The 21,296-nt window shown below is 60.0% G+C and overlaps 1 protein-coding gene across 7 annotated transcripts in view; it reads right to left on the bottom strand.

Annotated features, from left to right (window-relative positions):
* Nucleotides 1-21,296, bottom strand: part of KCNIP2 (potassium voltage-gated channel interacting protein 2) — a 47,011-nt gene that overhangs the window by 19,213 nt on the left and 6,502 nt on the right. The window contains exon 1 of one of the 7 annotated variants that reach the window (XM_074831123.1): nt 6,420-7,456. The exons of 4 other annotated variants lie outside the window; for them this stretch is intronic. In XM_074831123.1, the coding sequence (XP_074687224.1) occupies nt 6,420-6,507 (88 nt within the window). In that variant the 5' untranslated portion in view covers nt 6,508-7,456. Of the gene's footprint in view, nt 1-494; nt 695-6,419; nt 7,457-21,296 lie in introns of those variants that run through there. 2 more of the 7 variants (XM_074831127.1, XM_074831130.1) reach the window with 2 other exon arrangements.

Raw genomic sequence — 21,296 nt, 5'->3', positions numbered from 1 at the left:
CCTGCCCCATAGGGTCCTCCTGCCTCCACAAAGGGCCCTGCAGATGGAACTGGTGCAGAAAGCCCCTTTTCCTCCCTGTTGTCTTTGTGCCAGGGGGGAAATATGTCACCAGGAAAAGAAACATCACCCTGGGACACCCACAGGTGGAAGGGGATGGTGGAGGTGCTCGCTGATGCTGGCAAGAGCTCCCAGCAGGGCTACCCCACACCAACACCCTCAGGCCCAGAAACCCCACTCAGACCCCCATTCCCAGCCCAGGAAGCTGCAGGTTTGTCCCCTGGCAGGGGACGGAGAGGGTTGGTGGCTCAGTCCCAGGCACGGCTGGGCTATCTAGCGGCTCCGTGCCACCAGGCTTGGCGTCTCCTGCCTGCCTGGAGCGTGCTCCCAAGGCTCTGACGCCAGCAGAAGATGCCAGCGATGCATCAGAGGCGGCTTGGGGAGAGAGATGAAAGTCCTCCCTGGGGAAACATCCCTCAGGCTGGAAGTTTTCAGACCTGACATTTCCTTTTCTTGGAAAGAGAGGTGAGTTTCCAGGCACTGAGCCTGGATTTCACCCAGCTGGCTCCCGGCTTTGCCCCTGCCCCAAGCCAGTCCCTTCAAGGATGGGGCAGCACAGGCCTGTTGCACTCTCGGAGGAAGTTTCCCACTGACACCAACTGCATTTTTAAAGCCATTTCTCTTGCTGAGCCCTGGTTGTAACCCATCCTCTCACTGAGCCTCCAGCTGCTCCCAGAGCCAATGCCTGTTCTGCACACCATGGGGCTATTTATGCAACGTAATTTTGGCCAGAAACAGCGATAGAGGAGCTCTTCCAGGCTGAGCTAGGACTTGTCCCAGCAAAGAGGGTTTGGAGCAGCTCCTCTTCCAAGCAAACCGGCTCAGCCCACGCGAGCGGACGGACCATCGTCGGTCCCTTGTGCGTCTCCGCTGGCATCATTGGATCCTGGGGCTGAAGAGAACAGTGGCAGGTCAGGCACCGAGCGATGGCTTCCCTGCCTGCCCTCATGCCTGTTCTGTGCCAGCCGGCCTCCCCAGCAGAGCAGCAATAAATCACACGCTGGCCGCCATGTCAGGATTATTCATTTCCACGTTGAGGTCGTTAATAAAAGCCCTCCGCTGTTCATTGCTGGCATGACGCAGAATCCCACCAGGACCAGCACAGGCACCCGGTGCCAGTCTCACGTCCCAGTGCCACACACTGTGCCAGAGCCCAGCTCCCAGCACTCCCAAACTCACTAGGGTTGCTCACCCAGAGCACATCCCTTCCCAGTGAGGGCAGCTCCAGATGGGCTGGGGGGTGTTTTAGGGGATCACTCCCTCAGCTCACCCAGGTCCCCAAGGGATGCTCCTCCATCTGGAACTGCCCTGAGGATGGAGGAGACACATGGGACCACAGGTGGAGCTTCACCCATGGAGCCAGACCCGCAGTCACCTGCGAAGGATGCTCAAAGGGCCATCCAAAATGTATGCACCCCACGAGAAGTGAGACATGACTTTGCCCCCCATCTCACCAAGGGGCATCGCTCCCAGGGGTGGTTCCTCACCCCTGAAGCCAGCCAGCATTTGGCCATGCTGTGGGAAGAACCATGAGGCTCTGGCTGAGCTGTGCAGTGAGAGGTCACATGGATGGATGGAGAAACGCATGCCCCGGGCAGGAGAAGTCCTGCACATCCCCAGACACACAGCACCAGTGCCACCCCTCCTGCCCTGTTCCTTGCCTTGGGGGTCTCACCCTGCAAAGCCCCTGGCACACGCATCCCACTGCAGCAGGACTTGGAGAGACCCTTCACCAGGGAAACTGGGACCCCCACCACATCCCAGAACTCCCCAACACACCAGCTGAGGACCAAAGATGTAGGTCATGCCCAGAGGGACTGAAAACCCCAAAATGCAAGGTGAGGCCACAGCATTAGCACCAGGCACCCTCCACAGAGTGGGAGGCACTGGGGAGCCTGTCTGCATCCCCATCCCACAGTGAGGGGCAGTGGTACCTAGATACCGGCATCACAGTGGAGCCAGATGCCCCCGGGGCAGCCCTGGGCACCACTGCGGCTCGGCCGTGACTGCTACTGGCTGTTCGCACACACACTGGAGCAGGACTAGGGCCAGTAGGAACAAATAAAGTGACTGAGGAGGAGACTGAGGTGCCCCAGAGAGGCAGAGAGTGGGGCCACCAATCCCCCTCTCCCATACCAAGAGCCCAGCTCGCCTCACCGCCTGGCTTGTGGAAGAGGACAGGACAGACCAGTGTCACCTTGTCCCCCCATGTCCCCAACCCCGTACCTTCAATGCCGCTGATGATTTTGAAGCAGCGGGTGGTGAACCAATAGGAGATGAGGAGGAGGATGGCAATCAGGGAGGCATAGAGCAGACTGTCGTTGTGCAGGGATGTCCTCTCCATGGCTCCATCCCCTGTGCCCGCTCACGCCCCCCACCCAGCCCCGCCGCACTATCTGGGGCAGCCCTGTCCCGGCAGTCCCCCCGCCAGAGGAGCCGGCCACCGCGGGCAGGGAGGCGGGGGGCTGCGCGGGCAAGCAAGCAGGTAATTGGGAGCGTTGTGTGAGAGCCAGGCTCCCAAACCAATTACCTTAATTGTGCTCAGGCAGCACATGGCAAACAGTTAAAAATAACCCTCCTGGCCCGGGGGGAGAGTGGCACTATCAGCCAGGAGAAGGAAGCAGGGGGCAGCAAACAGATGGGGCTCGCTACACATGTGGCTGTCTCCATGCCACAGGGTCAGCAAGGCATTGCCACAGCCCGGTGGCTGCTCTGAGTTCCCTGATGACCCCAGGATCCTCAGGGCTCAGCCCCTCGCTGCCACCCCACAGGAGGAGCTGGGAGTCCTGGAAATGGGTTCCCCAGGGAACAATGCTGCAGCCCAGCATCAGCGAACACCAGGATCTCCGCTGAGATGCCTGTGCCCGTTCTTGCTCTAGACACTGGGCCTTGAAGGAGGGTGGGTCTGCAGCCCGGAGAGCTGGGTCTGGCAGAGAGGTGCTGCCATCTTGTCCCCTGTGCCCCAGCGCAGCACCGCCCCAGGGATGCCTGGGATCAGCATCTCCTTTTCTCAGCTTGGAGTCAGAGCCAACCATCCCGGTTCCTGCTCTGCGATGCCCGGTGCACTTGGGCAGTGCCACTGTGGGATTGGGCACACTCACTCACAGACCCCAAACCCCATGGGATGAGCAGCACCCACGCCTGAGACACCTCTGGTCCCTGGACCATGCTCGGCCCCATTGGCTGCCCCATGGGACATGTGGTTGGGGAAGAGGCTAGACCCAAGTGTTTCACCCCAACACCTCTTTGCATACAAGATGTCTCATCTTCGCCCTCCGCAGCTACAGCCAGGGGATGTGGCCACCCAGGTTTGGGGTGAGGAGCCTTTCAGGGCACAGAACCCAGGCATCCAGATTTGTCCCCACTTTCCTTTCTATGTCCAAGACTGAGCATCCACAGGGGACACAGAACAGTGTGGCAAAGTGGGCTCAGCACTGGGGAGGACAGCAGACCCTGTAACACTGCCCCAGGCACATCTGTGCCAGGACGGGCAGCCCAGGCTGTCACCGAGTCCACGCCACCTGTCCCACTTTGGGCTGTGACAATAACAGCCATGAAGTGTCCCCTGCCCAGCCACCCCCGCCCTGGCTCTGTGGCACTGCTGTCAACACAGCCCTGCCACCCAGCTAAAATTAACCAACCCGCCAGCCACACACCATGTATAAATAGAAGTGCCCCAGAGCAGAGTTTCTTGCCCGGAAAGCAGCTGCATGCACACAGCATGCCACGGGCACGCACAGGACAACACCCAGAGCTGCTGGGTAGTCAGGTGGCTGGTCCCTGTCCCCATCCTCCCAGCACTGCCAGCAGCTGGGCACAGGGGACTGTTCCCTGCTGCAGGACAGAAGCAGATGGGCAGGGACAGGGCAGTCACCCATCATCAAGGGACCTGTTTCTTTGGGAGAGGACCATGCACCTTGACCACAGCCAGGCTCTGCCCTGCCTGGGAGCCACCCCTGTGGCTGCCCCTAGGGTGCTCCTAGCCTGGTGCCACAGGGTACTAGGGTGCTACCCCCCCAAAATGTGCCATGGGACCAGCTGGGTCACAGCAGAGGTGATGGTCCCTGGACATAGCTGGGCAGCAGCTGCCCAGGTCCTTCAGGTGCTGCTGACCCTCCAGGGGGGCCAGACTGATGGATAGGGAGCCTCTCCATTTTTTTTGGTTCTCGGGGCCATCATCCATTAGGGAGAGTTAAATTTAGGTTACAGCTGATCCCTTATTACCTCGCTGCTAATCAGAGCACGAGCAGATTATTAATAAGCACATTAAAATATTGGCGAAATGCTATTTTTGGGAGGTGAAGTCACAGTTTTAATCTGGTTAATTGATTGAGTCATTTCTCTTTCCCCCCATCGGCGACCTGTCCTTGGCTAGCTCCCCAGGGCACCCAGCCAGGAGGGCACCCCACCCCAGGTGAGCTCTGTGGGACCTCCTTTGCCTCTGTAGGGAGGGCAGAGGGGCTTGTTGCCCCTTTTGGGGGCAAGGGGGGTGGGGGGCAGCATCCAGGTGACCCATGTGCCACATGGACTGGAACAGCGGCTGGGGAGGAGGGGATGCTGCAGAGGGGAGAAGGCTGTGCAAGCCCCCCATCCTGCTCCCAGCCCCAAGCTCTGAGCCTTAGGGGGTCACAGACCTTCCCAGCTCTGGGTTTCACCCCACTTTGGCTTCTCCCACAGCTTGGGAGGACACTGAGAAGAGAGTGAGCAGCGGTAGCTGGCGCCCCACTGCCAGCCCTGTCCTCCGCATCCATCCCAGTTCCACACAGCACAGCCACCCTGCACACTCCAGCAGGGCTGTGGGGACAGGACGGGACCAAACCCTTGGGGCCACTCGGCACTGCACATAGCCAGCCCAGAGACCCAGTCCCCACAGGACACCCACTACAGATGCAGTCCCATAGTCCCCAGCTGGAAAGCCCAGGACACTGGGCCAAGGACCTATAGGACACCCTTGCAAGTGGTGGGGACGGGAGCACCCCAGGGTCCCCTTCCCAATCCATCACCTGCAGCTCTGTCCCTCGCACCCAGGGCTGGACTCAGCTGACTCATCCTCTCCCCCCTCCGCTCTGGGCTGGTTGGCTGGTGCCCGATGGAGCCAACTAGCAGGAATGGACCCGGAGCTGCCTGCGGGCACACCCAGCCTCTGGAGCGCGGCATGCTGCTTAGCCAGGCCCACACTTACCCTGGCATGTCTTCCCTTATTGCCATGTTGTAGGCTGGCGTGGAGCCCTCAAGGGCCCACGGGGCTGCGAAGTGATGGGAAATGCCCACAGGGAGGGTTTCCTGGGGCCATTGCAGGACTCGGATCCCCACGGGCAGGGAGGTGGCACAGCAGCTGGGCATGGCTCACAGGGTGGATACTGCTCCCATGTCCCAGTCCCCAGTGCTTCGCCAAGAGCATGCCCAGGATGCCTCCACTATCCCCTAGCCCCAGGAACGGGCGCAGGCAGGGGAGACCCAGCTCCCCCAGGTGAGGAAGGAGGGTTTTTCCAGGCAGGCTGGGTCCCAGCGAAGGCGGTGCAAGTCCCAGCCCCGCTCCAAGGCGTGACGCTGCCACGTTGGCCCAACAAGGCCTTCCCCGTGCTCCTGGCACAGCGTGTCCATCCCCAACACTGTTGTGGCCCAGAGGGGCAGCCCCGGGGTCCCCAGCAGGGCCAGACGATGGGGAGAACAACCTGCCACCAGCACAGGGGCAAGGGGATGGGGGCAGGAGCTGGGCATCCAGGGTCCCAGAGAAAACAGGCACATGACAACCTCCTCAAGATGTGCCCATTGGGATTGGGAGGTGGCTCTGGGCTCGCACCCAGGAGAGGGGATCCTGGCCAGCTGGCTGGGCTGTGCAGGGGCTGGCAGGGGGACGTGAGTCCCACCACGGCTGTGACAGAAAACTGGGAGCACACAACACAGCTCTGTCCCCAGGACCAGGTGGCATCCCAGGATATGCAGGCATCAGGGTGTGTCCCTGCCCCAGCTCACGGGCACAGCTTCTCCGGCCAGATGGATAGAGGGCACAGCCCCGGCCCCAGAGGAGGTGGGTGTCTGGCACAGCAGGGGAGGGTCGGACCAGCTGCAATTTATTTGCACAGCAGGTTTTTCACGCTCTGCTCTGTACCAGTCCCCTCCCCAAATAAAACATTCCCATCACCCCAGGTCCACGGGAGACCTTCAGGGGCTCTCATCGCCTCCTGTAAGCACCTTCAGCTTTGCCCCACACGGAGCCCAGTGCAACTCCTCTGCCTGAGGCTGAATCGCTCAGCACCTGAACAGCATTCCCCCCCCTCCCCAAAGAACCACACAGAGCCCACCAGACAGAGAACCCCTCCCACAGAACAGACCCCCGTGCCGCCCAGGGCAGCACCTACCTTGGGAGAGGGTCCCGGTGACAAACTGGTAGAAGAAGCGGATCACCCGGCCCAGCTGCCTCTTGCAGCGCTGCTGGCAGTGGCTCATGGCTCCAGCTCACAGCGCTGGGGAGGGACCCAGTCGCACCCCCACCCGGCCAGCAAACAGCCCCCCAGCTCCTCCGAGCAGCAGGCAGTGCCCGGGGGAAGACAGAGCCTTCCTTGCCCGGAGCGAGCCTGCGGGCATCAGCAGCAGGTCCAGCCCGGCAGTGAGGGCACAGGCAGCGCGGCAGCTGCCAGGCCCCGCTCGCAGGCAGCAGGCAGCCAGCTGGGAAGTTTTGTGCTGGGATGCTCCTGTGCAGGCTGGCTGCAATCCAGAGGGGCCGGGGGGCCGGCGGTGATGCCCCTCCCAGGGCTTAGGCTCACAAAAGCTGACCACAAGCTCGGAGAGGGAGCAGGATGCCCGGGTGAGCCCCCCCTGTGCCGTGCCAGCCCGCTGGCCCCCTCCGTACAGCAAAGTTGCAGGGAGCGGTGGGGAGTAGCGGCAGGGAAATGCTCGGGGTTGGAAAGCCCAGCGGTGCCAGCTAGCTCTCTGGGAGAGGCAGATGGATGCCTCCCTGGCTGGCAGAGTCCCGGGTTGCCCCGGCTCCTGGTCCGCCCCTTGCCACCAGCTCGACCCGGCACTTCACGCCCCGGCTGGCCGGGAACCAGAGGCAGGTTGGTATGGCAACCCGCAGACTCCACAGGTCCCGCTGACCAATGAGGCACTGCTGCATCCCAGGGCCGCCTCTCTCCAAGAGCAGGGAAGGATGCTTCTTCCGGATGGGAGCCGGCACCGAGAGCATCCTGCATCCTTGGGCATCAGCCCTTCGCTCTCACTGTCAAGCACTGTGAGCATCCTGCATCCCTGGGCATCAATCATCCACTCTGGCCAGCCAGTGCTGCGAGTGTCCTGCATCCCTGTGGCAACAGCGCTCCAGCACTTCGAGCATCCTGCATTCCTGGGCATCAGCCCTCCGGCACTGCGAGCATCCTGAATCCCCAGGCATCAGCTCTCCGGCACTTCGAGCATCCTGCATTCCTGGGCACCAGCCCTCCGGCACTGCGAGCATCCTGAATCCCCAGGCATCAGCTCTCAGGCACTGCGTGTCCTGCATCCCCGGGCATCCTCTCCCGCTGGCTCCACACAGGGGAGGAGCAAGGATCGGTGCAAGGATGGGAGGAAGAGCAGTCAGACTCTCAGACCACTCTGGCTGAGAGCTGCTCGCTCCAAAGCTCAGCCTGGCAGCAAGTTGCTAGCTTGCACAGTATGTCAGAGCCAGAAGAGAGTCTGGCGCGTGGCAGTGGTGGGATTTCCCTGCTTCCCAAGCCAGCCTCAGATGCTCTGTGAACATGCAAAACGACATCCTTCCCCAAGTCCCATTTCCCCAGCCACAGTTCCCTCTCCACACTGCATCCACACCCCACATGAGCAGGATCTCTCGTTCTGCATCCATCCTGGCTCTATTATCTCATAAGCTTCATCTCTTATTAATGGGGGAGGAAGCAAACAAAAAGGGACCTGATGGAAATTATAGCTTCTGCTCCTTCGGGGATGGAAAAGGGGGTGCAGGTGTTATCCAGCCAAGAACAGTCAGTCTGTTCAGTCCCTACCAATGACTCAACAAGAAGCCCAAGGGACAGGGCAGGAGCCCCCGAGAGGCTGGTATGGGGTAACCTCACCCCCTGCTCCCCAGAAGAAGGGTCATCCCCTCCAAACCAAGCCCTCCCTGTGTGTTATGCTGGCTATGTCCCTGCAAAGGGGAGCATCCCCCCAACAGAGAGCCCCCACACCATGGTGGACAGTGCCTCGAGGTGGGGGCGCAGGCACCAGGGGATGCTGCACTGGTCGCTGCAGGGCTGAACCAGGTTTGGGGAGACCCTACAGCAAGGCACAACACGCAGCACAGCGAGGGCCTGCAACCCTACAATAATAGACCCACAAAGCCCCAGGTCAGGGAAGGGCTGCAAAGGACATCGACCCCACAGGGGAAAGGGGACAGCCCAGGCCAGCTGAGGCAGAGTGGGCAGCTCAGTGCACACAGAGGCACAGATGTTGGGTCAGTCTGTGAATGCAACACCCTGACTGAACCTACCTCCTGCGGACAACTGGCGACAGCCAAAAGCTCAGAAATTTGGGTCACCAGCAGTGCCCGGTGCCCTCCTGCCACCTTCCGGGGACAGGAAGGGGTTTAGGACCCTTGTCCTTATGTACAGTACCCAGGAGCCCCACTCCCAGCAAAAACCCACAACGCAAACACACTGGGACAGTTTCTTGCAATGATCAGATCCCATGAGCTGTGTGATACACAGCCAAATCTTGCAAATGCAGAGCTCCCCCCACGCTGGGAGAGAGGGCTAGCTCCACAGTATCACTGCGGGGACCAGCCAGCACAACTCAGCCCAAGGTGGCCGCAGCACCCCAAAAGCCCGTGGGATGCAGGAAAGGTGGCAGAACAGCCACAGGAGGGTGCCAGAGCCCATAGGACGTGACAGCGAACAAAGTTTTCAGATCCATCCCAAATCCACCATCCAGCTCTTTGGGAGCCAGAGACCACCTGACCGGTAAAGTTGCTCCATCCCAGTGTGTCCCGGGTGGGCGGGAGATGCAAGTGCCATCCTGTGCACCTTGGTCGCGATGGCCATGCGGGACAGGGGAGCTCATGTTTTTTCTCAAGTGCAGACCACCCCACACCAGCCTGCAGGCACACAGCAGGAGAGAAAAGCCCAGCACCAATGTCACCCACCCCACTTCCAGGCTTGGCTGCCCACCAGCATCCCAGGGTGCTACAACCAGTCCAGAACTGGAGAGTGATTTCCAAAGGAGCATCATCCCTCTGGGCTGGCCCTTGGCTCTCCAGAAAAGGCCCTCATGCACTGACACCGAGACAGAAGCTCATGGGGAAAAAACCGGGCTGAGCCAAGGGGACTGTCCTTCCCCGCTGCACCCAGCAACCCACAGCGGGTATTTCGCAAGGACAATGCATCGCACAGAGACATGAGCCAGCTTGCTGCCATCCCAGGGCTCCCTCTGAGCACACGGTCCCCAGGCTGGCACCAGGGACCACGTGTCTTGCCCTTGCAGAAGGGCAGCAAAGCCACTCAGTCACTGACCCACCTCCTCCCTGGCAAGACAAGGAGAAATCCAGCAGAAATGAAAAGCAAGCCACAAAGCAGGGCTGTTGAACCCACCTTTACACACCTTTCTTGCTGAAGATGTCACCTGGATCACAGCCACCACGGGTCCCACTGCAGGATGCACCCCACCAGCCTCCCACCCCACCACCCAACCTGTGGTTCTCCCTTTCCCCGAGGAGGCCGGTGGTCCCCCAACCCCTGCCCCAGCCCCAGGGGAACTCCAGTGCCCACAGTGCCTTGCAGGGCAAAGGATGTAGTCTCCCAAAGGGATATTTTGAGTCAGCCTGTGTCCCCAGAGCATCTGCTGGGCCCTGAAGGGGGACATGGCATTGCTAGAGCCATAGCAATGGGAAGGAGGAAGATCACGGCTCCAGGCTCTGTTTCCAGCTCTGCTCCCGCCACATTTTCTGGCTCTGGCAGGGGAGCAGATGCCCCACACCTCCCAGTGCCAAGCCTGCACTGGCAACTGGCCCAGCTCCCCGCTGCGGGGTATAAATGGCAAATTCAGGGAGACTGGAGAGCAACGTTGTCCCCCTCTTCCCTGGTCCCCAATCCCTGCTGCCTGCCTGTGGGCTGTGCCAGGACACCTCCACCTGGGATGCACAGGAGTCCAGGGTGGTCAGTACAGCCCACGCGACGCCTCTGCGGTGTCACGGCCCGTGTGGTGCCACGGTCTGACCCACGGTCTGCGCGGTGCCACGGTGCCGTTGCTGCTGCCTGACGCTGAGAGGAGCCCCCGTACAGTGCAGCGGCAGGGCCACGGGGAGGTGAACCAGGGACACGGTTCATTCAGACGGCGGTGGCGGCTGGTGGCACACGGGGGACAGGAGGGGACACGTGCGGTTGTGTCGGAGTGCGCAGGCAAGTGTGGTCACCTGGGCAAGGCTTTGCATGCGTGGGCAAGGATGCACGGGAACCGTCAAGGCCACCCGTGCACGGACACACGGCCGCCACGGTCTGCTGGCAGTCCCTCGCAGGCTGAAGGGACAGTTACAGCACTGCTGGGGAGGGGGACACCACACAGCTGTCAACACTAGAGCCATTGCTTCCTTCCCTGCCCAGGTCCTCTCCTGAGATGGCTTCTTGGCAGACACATCCTTCCTAAGCCACCATCATCTGGGCTGGTACCTGCTGTGGGAGCACTGGGGATGGGGAGCGGCCACGGGGAATTCACGCTGGTTCCTGGTCATGAAATACTCATTAGCGCAGCCGCGAAGAGAAGGGGAAAAATAAAACAGAAACAAACACGGACATCCCCAAGGGGCTGGTGCCTGGGGGCCATTCCTGCCTGTGCCAGCCCTGAATGGTGCCCAGGCTTCAACATGTTTCAGCCCGGGGCCACACACCGCAGGGACAGGACCAGAGCAGAGCTCCAGCCCAGGGCCACCCCGACCAGGGCATCTGGGGGCTCTTCAGAGTCATCCTGGGGCTGGCAGAGGGCAGACCCCTGTGACAGCATCTGCCAGTTTCTCCCTCAAGGAGGAAGAGCAATCAGGATGGGAAGGAGGCACATTTCCATTAATGAGGAAGGGCAATCAGGGTAGAAGGAATCAGGGCACCCTGTAGCCCTGTGCCAAGCCTCAAGCCACCACTTGGGTCCACTGGGACTGGGCAGATGCTCTGTTCTCTCTGTATCTAAATCCAGCAGTCACCTTTTTTGGGGGATGGAGGGCACACACATCCCAGCAATGCCGGATCCACAGCTGCTTGGCAGGGACGGGAGAGCTCCCGGCTGGAGGGAAGGCTCAGCAAGACTCATCCCAGAGCCAGGGCACACCAAGGGACGAGGAATGGGACATCCCGACAGCAGGGACTGCGGGAACCATGTGAGTCCCTGGTCCCAGACACATCATGTCGGGCGGGTGGCTCTGTGGGAGCCAAAACACGGCTGTCATCTGCAGAGGAAGGCTCAACACAGACAGCCCTGCATGCGGTCCTGCTGCTGCTCCCGCCTCCTCCCAGCCCTGGGGACCCACAGCCTCCAGGACTTGGGGAGGTGCTAAAAATGTGATGCCAGAGAAAATAAATAAGGCAGCTAATGAGGTAATTTGCATAGCTATTAGCAGGCAGGATTTGCAGCAGCTCTGACATGGGATGTGCTGTCACTGAGAAGTGCAGCCCGAGGGTTCTGCTGGTGCCTGCAGAGGGAAACACACCATGACCGTGCTGCAGGAGGCCACTGCAGGTGCCTGCCACCCCACCTTGCCTGCCTCCCTGGGCAGGGAAACAATGGGGACAGGACCAAACAGGGCAAGGAAGTGGGAGAAAGGCTCCGAGTGGGGCAGTCAGCCTGGGAGGAGTGGTGTGCTCTAACCATGAGGCCACACTACCTTCAGCCACACACCCTGAGGCTTGGTCCTGTACAGAGCACAGGGCAGCACACGGCTCGTACCTTGCCAAGACACACAGAGAGCATCCATGAAAGGGTGAGCTTGCAAAGGCCAAGGGAGAGCTGCCAGCAGCTCAGGCTGCCTCGCGGGGCAACTCCGCCGTGGCACAGCCAGCTGGCTCCATGCGCCTCCCCATCCAGAGTCTACTACAGCTCCCTGCATCCCTTATCTCCTCTTGCTCCTTTATGAACCTGGCCCAAAACACATCTCAGAACAAGCCCAAACCCTTTCCTACCTCACCCTGGCTGCCAGCAAACCCAGCTTGCTCTAACTCCCAGCAGAAGGTGCAATTTTGGGGTGTAGGGTTGTGCACAAAGCCCAATGGCAGCACCAGCTCTGCATTGTTGCTGCTTCCATCCTTAGATGCTCCGTTCAGGACCTGCTGCGTCATGCCAGGCAGAAGGGCACTGGCCATTCTGATACCCCCAGGGATGCAGGGGCAACACACCTGCTACCTGTGGTGCTGCTGGATCCCCAACCGGCTCTGCTGGGATAAATGTCCCGTAAACCGGCCGTGTGATGGAGAGGGGTGGCATGCAGGGCCACCCTCCCTCTGGGCTGCCAGGGCTTGTCTGACTTTGATCACAGACCTACGGTGACAGCTCGGCTCGTTCCCAGCTGATGGATTTTGTTAAAAAATGCATGTGGCGTGATCCGTCTGCTCGGGAAGGCTCTGCCAGGGAAGGAGCCTGGCCCAATGCTATGCACCGGTCCTGCAGTGCCAACCTGTCAGCAGCCGGCACACAGCACACAGAGGGTGACAGGGCAGCAGCCTGGCTCTGGTGGCATTGGGCTGGGGACCGGGACATGCCCCAGTTGGCATTTAGCTCCAAAAGCCCCTCTGCAATGCAGGGAAAGGAGGGGGGCACCCCCATGGTATCACAGCAGAGACAAGCAGAAGGACTCAATGGATGGGTGATCAGACGGACAGACAGACAGACACAAGCTCCACCAGCAGCTTGGGTGGTGAGCGCAGGGCAAAGACCAGGTCAGAGTGTCCTCAGGAACCACCCTGGTGCGTCCATCACCTCCATCACTCCCCACGATGGCCTCCAGTCCTCCAGGTTACGCCGAGGTCCTAACTCCTCCCAAGCTGCATTTTTAAAGTCAGTTCTGCTAAATATTTCAGGGATTTACACAGAAAAGCTCTCTGTGCTCCACAGCACGTCGGCCCCATTGGCATCATACAGGCAGTCGCAGACATCCCCCCCCACCCCCCCACCCCCCCCCCGCCTGCTGGGGCATGAATAATTCATCGCCCCCACCACGGGGTAGCAGCGGCGGGGAGGAGAGGACAAGGCAGGGGGGGGACGGACTCCATCTCCTCCCACCCAGGCTCCTGGGGTGCACCCTGAGACCCTCCCTGCCCGGCAAAGGAAGGGAAAAGACCAGCATCAATATCTGCAGGGAAACCGAGGCACAAGGAAGGAAAAGAGCCAGGACCTGAGTCCAGTCCTGGTTATAGGACTGACATGTCTAGACAGCAGCAGTAAGTAAGGACACCACAGCCTGCCTGGAGCATCTGGGGCCATTTCTGAGCTTGTTGGGTCTGCAAAGCACAGCAATGCCGGGGGCACCCAGGATATATGGGGCAGTGGGGCAGCACAGCCCCTGGGACCTCCAAAGAGCACAGCCTTTGCAAGTGGGAGACATCGCCGTCTGGGGGTGCACAGCTCACACTGAGGCACAACACAGCTACAGCATCTCCTTATCCTGAACCAGTACCCTTTTGCCCCTTGGATGCCCACCCTGCTCCATGATCATGGCACCCCATGGGGATCAGCTGGGGTTTCCATCCCCAGCACAGCAGCCTGTGTCCCCAGTCCTGTCCCAGCTCTCACTCCAAGCCTCAGCAGGGTCTCATGAACTGCAAAACTGGGAGAAATCTCATCCTGGTCACAGGTGATGCCAGCCCTGCTCCCAAATCTGCTCCAGGGGAGGGCATGGCCCTCAGCATCACTCCAGCCTCACCACGCTCACTGCCCCATGTCAAGCCACGGTGATGGTGACAAATGAACAAGCCCATACAATCGTGCACAGGTTGGGCTCCAATAAATGGGAGATGGCACTAGGCTCACTTCCTTGCAGTCAGTGCTCTCTCAGCCACCAACAGCTCCATCTCCCCACGGTGACAGGAGAAAGCGCAGTGGGGATGGGCTGGGATGCAACCTCGGCTCCCACGTGTACAGGCAGCATGGGGCTGCCTGTGGGCCAGGCAGCGGGGCACCCTTGATCACCCGGCCAGATGCTGCCAGGCTGAGCAGCACAGACTATTAGCACCACAGCTTATCCAGGGGTTCTGGCACACACCGGTTGCACAGCTGGGAGAGGGAGATAAGGCACCCAAGGGATTCCAGGGAGGGGAAACATACTTCAAATGGCAGGAATCTCCCCCAAAATTGACTTGGCTTGAAGGCACAGAGAGTGTTTGCTGCTATTAATAACTCCAGTGCTGTGACAAGGTGCCTGTCCCCCGCTCCCCAGCTCAGACCCTCCTCGCACAGGAAGATGCAGCAACAAGGCAGGGAGGGAGAGCAAAGTGGTGTTGGAGATGGGGCTGAGGTCCTGACCCATGGCTCTTCACCTGTCCGCATGCTGACAGCCCTCAGCACTGGCCTGAAATCCCCGGTTGGGTGACAACCTGGTTGGAGGGACCTGAGGGGCTTAGGGCAGGAGAGACACACAAGGTCAGCACTGCCTCTCTGACAGCCCACAGCCTACCTGCACCTTTCTCCAGCCTCAACCCAAGACACTGCACAGCCCCATGGTCGGGCTGATGGCCCCACATGCCAGCACTGACCCTCTCCCCACTCACACCATGAGTGAAGGCTCAGACCTCTGGCCCCCTGCCCCACACTCCCTGCACCATGGGGCAGCAGGGCCACCCACCCAGCATCTTCAGGGTACCTGCTCAGCCCACTGCCAGCCCGAGGGAGCCCCCAGAGACTGCCTTTTTAAACTGACATTTTGGGGACAGGAAAGCTATTTTCGGTTGTTTCAGAGGCAGTGTTTCCATCGTAGTTTGTCTGCCTCCGCCGGAGGGAGGAATGCTCTCCCTGGGGGTGCCATGGCAGGCAGCTTTGTGTTGGGCTGTGGTGCTAAGCACCAGCTCCACACCACTGGGTTGTTCTCACCCCCCCAGCTGTCTGCCCAGTGCCTGGAGCCAACGGGCACCAGAGTAGGTGGGAAAAAACATCCCTGGGTTCCCCACCTGGGCACAAGGGTCAGGAGCATCTCACCCAGCAGAGGGGCTGGCAAGGAGGCACAGAGCAGACCCGGGGGACTGTGGTCCCGCCCAGGACCTTCCCAGCATCAGCAAGATGTCTTTTCCACACATCTTGGTGAGACAACCCCAAAAATGAGCACACAGAGCTGTACAGCCGCCCCTCCCCTGGAGCCCCCAAGCAGACTTGATAGGAATAAATGTGCCCGGCAATTACTCGGGGGGGGGAGAGTACAGCCTCCCAGTGCAAGACCTGCTGAGAGGCTCAGAAATAAATATGTTAATAATCAAATATCCATCCTGTGCCTGAGCTCACGAGAGGACTTTCAAGTCTAATTAGCAGCAGATTTGTACTGTCGCTGCCTGGACTCGAGGGACAATTCACCGTGGTTCCCACGAAGCGAGAGGCTCTGCTATAATTAGCCATCAGCATCCCGACTGCAAGGATTACCTCCAAATCCCCCCCACGCTTCGGGCTGGGGGGCAGGCGGGACCCAGGTAAACCAAGATGAGAGATACCCCCAGGCTTTGATCTGTGCAAATCGACTCTCGAGCTGTAAATCCAAGGCAGGCAAGAGGACAGGCAGTGAGAACAGGCAGCACACCAGGAGGAGAGGCACCCCCAGTCTGCAGGTCATCCCATGCTCCCCTGCCTGCATGCAACCCCTAAGCAGGCAGCAAGCCCCAGAGTGCCCCCAAAACCTCTCCATCCCCAGACCAATTGTTTCCAAGCCAGGCCTCTGACACCCATGGCTGCCCACAGCTCTGGGAGGCCAGTCCGCAAATGGGGGGTATTTTCCAGTCTAATCCAGCCACATGTGTTGTACATCTCATCACCAATGCAAAGAGCTGCCCCCACCCTCCACAAGACCGACACTAAGCGTAGCTGGTGATGCAATGGTGGGTGAGTGGTGCACGGGCACTCGGCACCGCGAGGGAGAGGATTGCATCTGCAAAGAGACCCAGTTCCTTGCTGCAGGCAAACACAAACCTCAGGGCTTGGCAACAATTTGGGGGTGTTCATCAATCCCCGCCCAGACTGGGCTGCCCTGCCACAGCTCGGTGCAGTGCTTTGTCTCGGGAAGATAGAAATCCCATCAGATCAGACCTTTCCCCAATCCATCACAGCAGGACAGGCAGTGCCCGGGGGGAGTGCTCCCACCACCCCTGCCCACGTGTGTTTAAACAGGGGACCATCCTGTTCCCAAGGATGCCGTAACAGACACTGTTCCCGGTGGTACGGCACCTTGCGGGATGGCTGGGATGGGGAGAAAGGGGCAGCCAGGAGAGGAAGACACGGGGGCAGCACCTGGAGGTGCACCACTGCTGGTGGCCAAACAGGGACCAGCCTCCTGGGGAAGGCACAAAGGTGGAAACACAGTGGAGGAATAAGGGAAGGGATGGACAGAAGACAGAGGAGGCCACGTCTGCGCTGAAGACCAAGAGCACAGCTGAGGATGCTCTGCTGAGTGGGGAGCGGGACCCACGAGTCCAGCCCCTCAGGGGGAGTGCCCAGCAGATACTCAGCTGGAGCTCACTGACCCAGCAGCAGCTGCCAGGGACACTCATTAGCACCAACTAATTGCAGGCAGAGGCGGCTGGTCTGCACCTTCCTCCCGTCCTGGCAGTGGGCACAGCTCCGAGCCGAGGGGAGAATTACAGACAGGGCGACGGCGGTCATGCCCAAGGCACCTCCTCAGAGATGGCCTGGAAACGTCTGTGCCAGAGATGCTGTGCCCATGAACAACAAAATCAGCACTTCAGCCCTCTCAGATGCACGCAGGTATCCCACATGCAACCATGCTCCCCAAGCCAGGGCACAGGCCTCCCCATCCAGCTCCTCTGTCAGCCTTGAGAGACCTCCCCAGCGCCACCGGGTTGTTTGTGCCAGCAAACAAGGGGTTACCAGCCCCTCACTTCCCCACAGTTATTTAATTAAGCAGTGATAAAAGGAAAGACGTATTATTGGGAGAGTGACAGCGGGTTGTAATTACAGCAGGGCTGGCTGAGAAAACAAACAGCGCAGAGGGAGGCGGCATGGCATTGGGCCTGGGGAGCCCCCGCTGGCCCTGGGCACCCACATCCCTGCCCCAGAGCTGTGGCCAAGGGCAGAGGTGGGACCCTCGGGTCTGTGGGCAACAGAGGGGGAAAGGCTCCTTTGCCCCAATGGGTGTGGGCCCAAGAGCCTCCTGCTCCAGCTCACATGGGGCTGGGGTGGCCCCGATCCCAACCCCTTCCTGGGGATGCTGAGTCTTAACCAGCCCCAGGGAGCAGCAGCAGGTGTTCAGGGAGTTGCTTTGAAATATTAAACACCATCTCCTCCCTCCCTGCGTTGTTTTGGGGCAGCCCTCTGCATTGAGGGGACTCACTACCCAGCTGGGGCAAGGGGGCAAAGTCCCCGCTGGGATGTGACACCCCATCGAGGCTCTGCCTGCCCCCCACAGAGCTGGGCATGATTCCCACCTGCTGGGTTCCTCCAGGCTTGGGTTTGAAATGTCTGCCCCATTTCCCACATGCAGCAAGGGGCAGGGGTGGGACATGGGGCATGGCCACGCTGTGAGCAAGCAGCCCATGGCCCCCTCCCTGCCCAGCCACCCAGCAGTGGTGCTGTTCCTGGGGACAAGGAGAGCTTAACCCCCGTGTCCCCTTCAAGGAGTTGGTGGGAGACACTGGGGACCACCACAGTCATGGCTGGGACACATCAGGGTGGCTCGGTCCCGAGGGGTGCACAGCCACCTCCACCCTGGTGCCCATCCTGCACCATCGATGCCCCTGTCCCCTGCACAGCCCCAGCCCCAGCCATCTACCTTCCCTTTGTTAAATCCTCCTGCTCTCAGCCCAGGCCTGTTTAGGCTCCCCCTCTCCCATTGCAGCATCTTTAAATTAATGCCTGGCCGAGCATGGGATAGAAGGAATTTAACCCTGGGCAGGGGGCAGCTTCCACAATGCCTTTTAATGCCTAAAGCACTCTTCCCTGCCCTTCTCCCACCTCGCCATGCAGGGGAGAGACCAGATCTGCCACAACAACAGCAAGCATCACTTGAGCAAGGGCTCCCAGCACCCACGGTCCTGAGCTGGGGTGGCTGAGGGCAGCGAGTCCTCCTCCAACCAGCCCCCTGCTTGGGGGGCTGGGAGGTCGCTGGGAGGTCGCCCCAGTCGTGCTTGTGTCTGCAACCTGTGCATGGATTTGCTATTGCCAGCAGCAACAGCCAGCTGGGACCTCACTGCCAGCAGTTCCAGAGCTGCTCTTTGGGGCTGCAGGGCCCCAAGCCATGGGGTCCCACACAGCCTGCACCTCTGTCAGGGTACCTCGGGGTCCCCAGCTCTGCAGCAAGAAGCTGGGAGGGATTTGGCTGCTGGTGGGATGCACTTGCAACCCCACAGCTTGGGGAGCCCAGAGGAGCTGGAGCAGCACATGGCAGGGACAAGGCAAGGACGCGGGGTGCCACAACACACACCCCAATTGATGCAGGGGACGCTTCTTGCCTGTGCCACCATGCAGAAGTTGAGATGAGCTCCTTTCGGAGGAGCTGTGCGAGGGTGAGCAGACACCAAGGCCACAACAAACAGATCCATCCCACACAGCCAGAGCCCAGGCGGGACTTGATATTTTTTGGGAAAATGCCTCAGGGACCCGACTCCATTGCTGCCTGCACAGTGCAGCCGTGGGACCACAACCCCAGCAAGACCTGGAATGCTCCCAGCCAGCGATCCCACCAAGCTGCCCTCTCCCAGGACAGTGGGGAGCCAGGGCCAGGCATCACCTGCCAGAGCAGTGCTCCCGCTGATCCTCTCCGCTATGCAACAAATTATTCCACTCGCATTAATGACTTTGCGGCAAAGGGGGAAATGACATGAATGATTCCCAGTGCCTGGGAGTGACTCATTTTGCATGGCAGAGGGGAGGCGAACGGGGAGGGCGGGTGCTGGGGGAAATTTGGTTGGGTCAGCATGAACGGCACAGGGCAGGGGCTGGGCTTGGAAGATGCAACTTTTGGAAGGAAAGTCAGAGGGAAAGAAAGAGGTACTTAAGGGCAGATGCCACCATCCAGGAGAGGGCTGAGATGTCCCCGAGGGATGCTGGGATCAGTCGTAACCACAGCATATTACAGCATCCCTCACTGCGCTGCCTGAGCCCCGCACCCATTTGTCAACCTGTGTTGCAACCCCAAAACCTGGCACCAGCAGCCGTCCCTCCCCACTTCAGGGTAAGATTAGGAACTGAGACCCCATGCAGGTGCAACCAGAGACTGGGGGTGCTGTGCCCTACCACCAGACCCCCCCAAATCCAGCATGCCCCTAGGAGCACAGCAGGATGGGCAGGGTGGGCAGCTGCCCAACATGGCCCTTGGGGCAGGAGGGGACTTGTCACTCAGGCTGCAGCACAGAGCCTGCCATCTGACTCTCTCCCTTCTCCCTCAACTCTGGGAAGCTTTGCTAAATCACACCATTAAAAATTTATCCATATTTCCTCCCAGAGTAAATCAAGAGCCGTCAAGGGCCAGCCAGCCAAGCCAGCCCAGCCAGCCACCTCCTGGGGACACCAGAGGACTTCAACAACCCACTGCCAAGTAGCCCCAGGGGGACCCTTGCAGTGACGGAGGGTCGGGTAGATTATTGCCTTTAAACCAATTCGGGGGCTTTCTGTAAGGAATACAATTTTTAAAAATTCAGTCTAGGAAGAAGCAATTAACCAAACAGGCCAGGAGCAGTGGCTAGCCTGTCTAATCTCGTTAGCAAGCAGCCTGGCTCTCGTTTCACCCCGACACAGCTGGATGGGCCACAGTAACTGGGTGAGAGCAGCCAGACAGCTCTTCCCCGGCTCCTGTTGAGTCTGAGGGTGATCCATGGATGTGTGAGTTTACCACTGCCTCCCTGCATCCCACAGGGCTGCATCTTCCCCAGCCAGACCAAAGGAAAAACCCTGGAAATCCTCTTTCCTGTGTCTCAGATCCTGGCCAGATTGTCACCAATGCTCCATCCCTAAAAAGCACTTCTTTGGTGTCCAAATGTGTGGGTTTGGTGATGGGAAGAGGGCAGGTAAGGAAGCCAGTGCATCCCAGCCCTGCTTGCTGCTGGGGTCAGTGCCTGGAGCCAGGAGAGGGGTCCCACTTTCTGCCCCACGGAGGCTCAGTGACAGGGTCCTGCTAATCTCTCACGGTAGCATCTTGCCAAGAAACCTCCCTCTGCTTCAGGAATGTCACTGCCATGGGAGGTGGCTCACGGAGGCAGCAGGACAGCCCAGAGGAGTCCTGTCCTGCCCAGTCAGTCCCTCTGTCTCCGCATGGCAGAGCTGGGCCAGCACACTGGTGCCACCAGCCCACCTGCAGAGTTAGTCACTCCATCACTGTCTCTGACCTGCTCCCGGGAGACGGACCGCAGGTGAAGCCATCCATCTCCACTGCCAGCCTGGCACCAGCCCTTGGGGCTCCAAGCATCCCCTGCCTGTCCATGGGCACAGCTGCTGCTGCGGCACAGTCCTCGTCTGACCTCTCCGTGGGTCAGTCAGATCCCACACCACTCCCTCTCATCCAGGACGAAGCCACCTGCTTGTCCCAGGTACAGCCCAGGGCTCTCTTAAGCGGAGCATGGAGCTGGCACAGGAATCAGATGGGCACCGCAGCAGCCATGCTCAGAGATGGGGCACCTGCTTGTATGTCCCCCAGTCCTCGACATCCCCAGGTGGGGTGAGCAGGAGAAGCATGGACGGGACACCATCCCTCTTGCCGCACCCCAGAGCTCCCAGCAGCAATGCTAACACTGTCCCAGGATTGAGAGGGGTGCCAGCTGCCTGAACAGGAGGGATCCAGACCTGATAGGTTCAAAAGCCAGGTGGCTCCTGCCCAAACGGGGCTGGAGTCACCTAGAGGCAGACAGAGCTGAGCCCTGGGGCTGCTCCCAGCCACAGGCAGGGGAGGCCCGATGTTGTGAGAGCGTGGGCACACACAGGCACATATACAACACCCCTGCCCACTGGCATTCATAGGTGACTCATCCTTTACAGACCACAGAGGAAATGTTTAAGAACACCCAAATTCAGAGGCAGCAAAGGTGAGAGCCCCCTCTCTCCTCATGCCCAGCAGTTCCTGTTGAGCGCAGCAGCCATCC

The sequence above is a fragment of the Strix aluco genome, chromosome 7 (assembly GCF_031877795.1).
Source record: "Strix aluco isolate bStrAlu1 chromosome 7, bStrAlu1.hap1, whole genome shotgun sequence".
Taxonomy (NCBI): domain Eukaryota; kingdom Metazoa; phylum Chordata; class Aves; order Strigiformes; family Strigidae; genus Strix; species Strix aluco.
The sequence above is the reverse complement of the archived record's forward strand: the minus strand, read 5'-3'. Positions and strand labels throughout refer to the sequence as shown.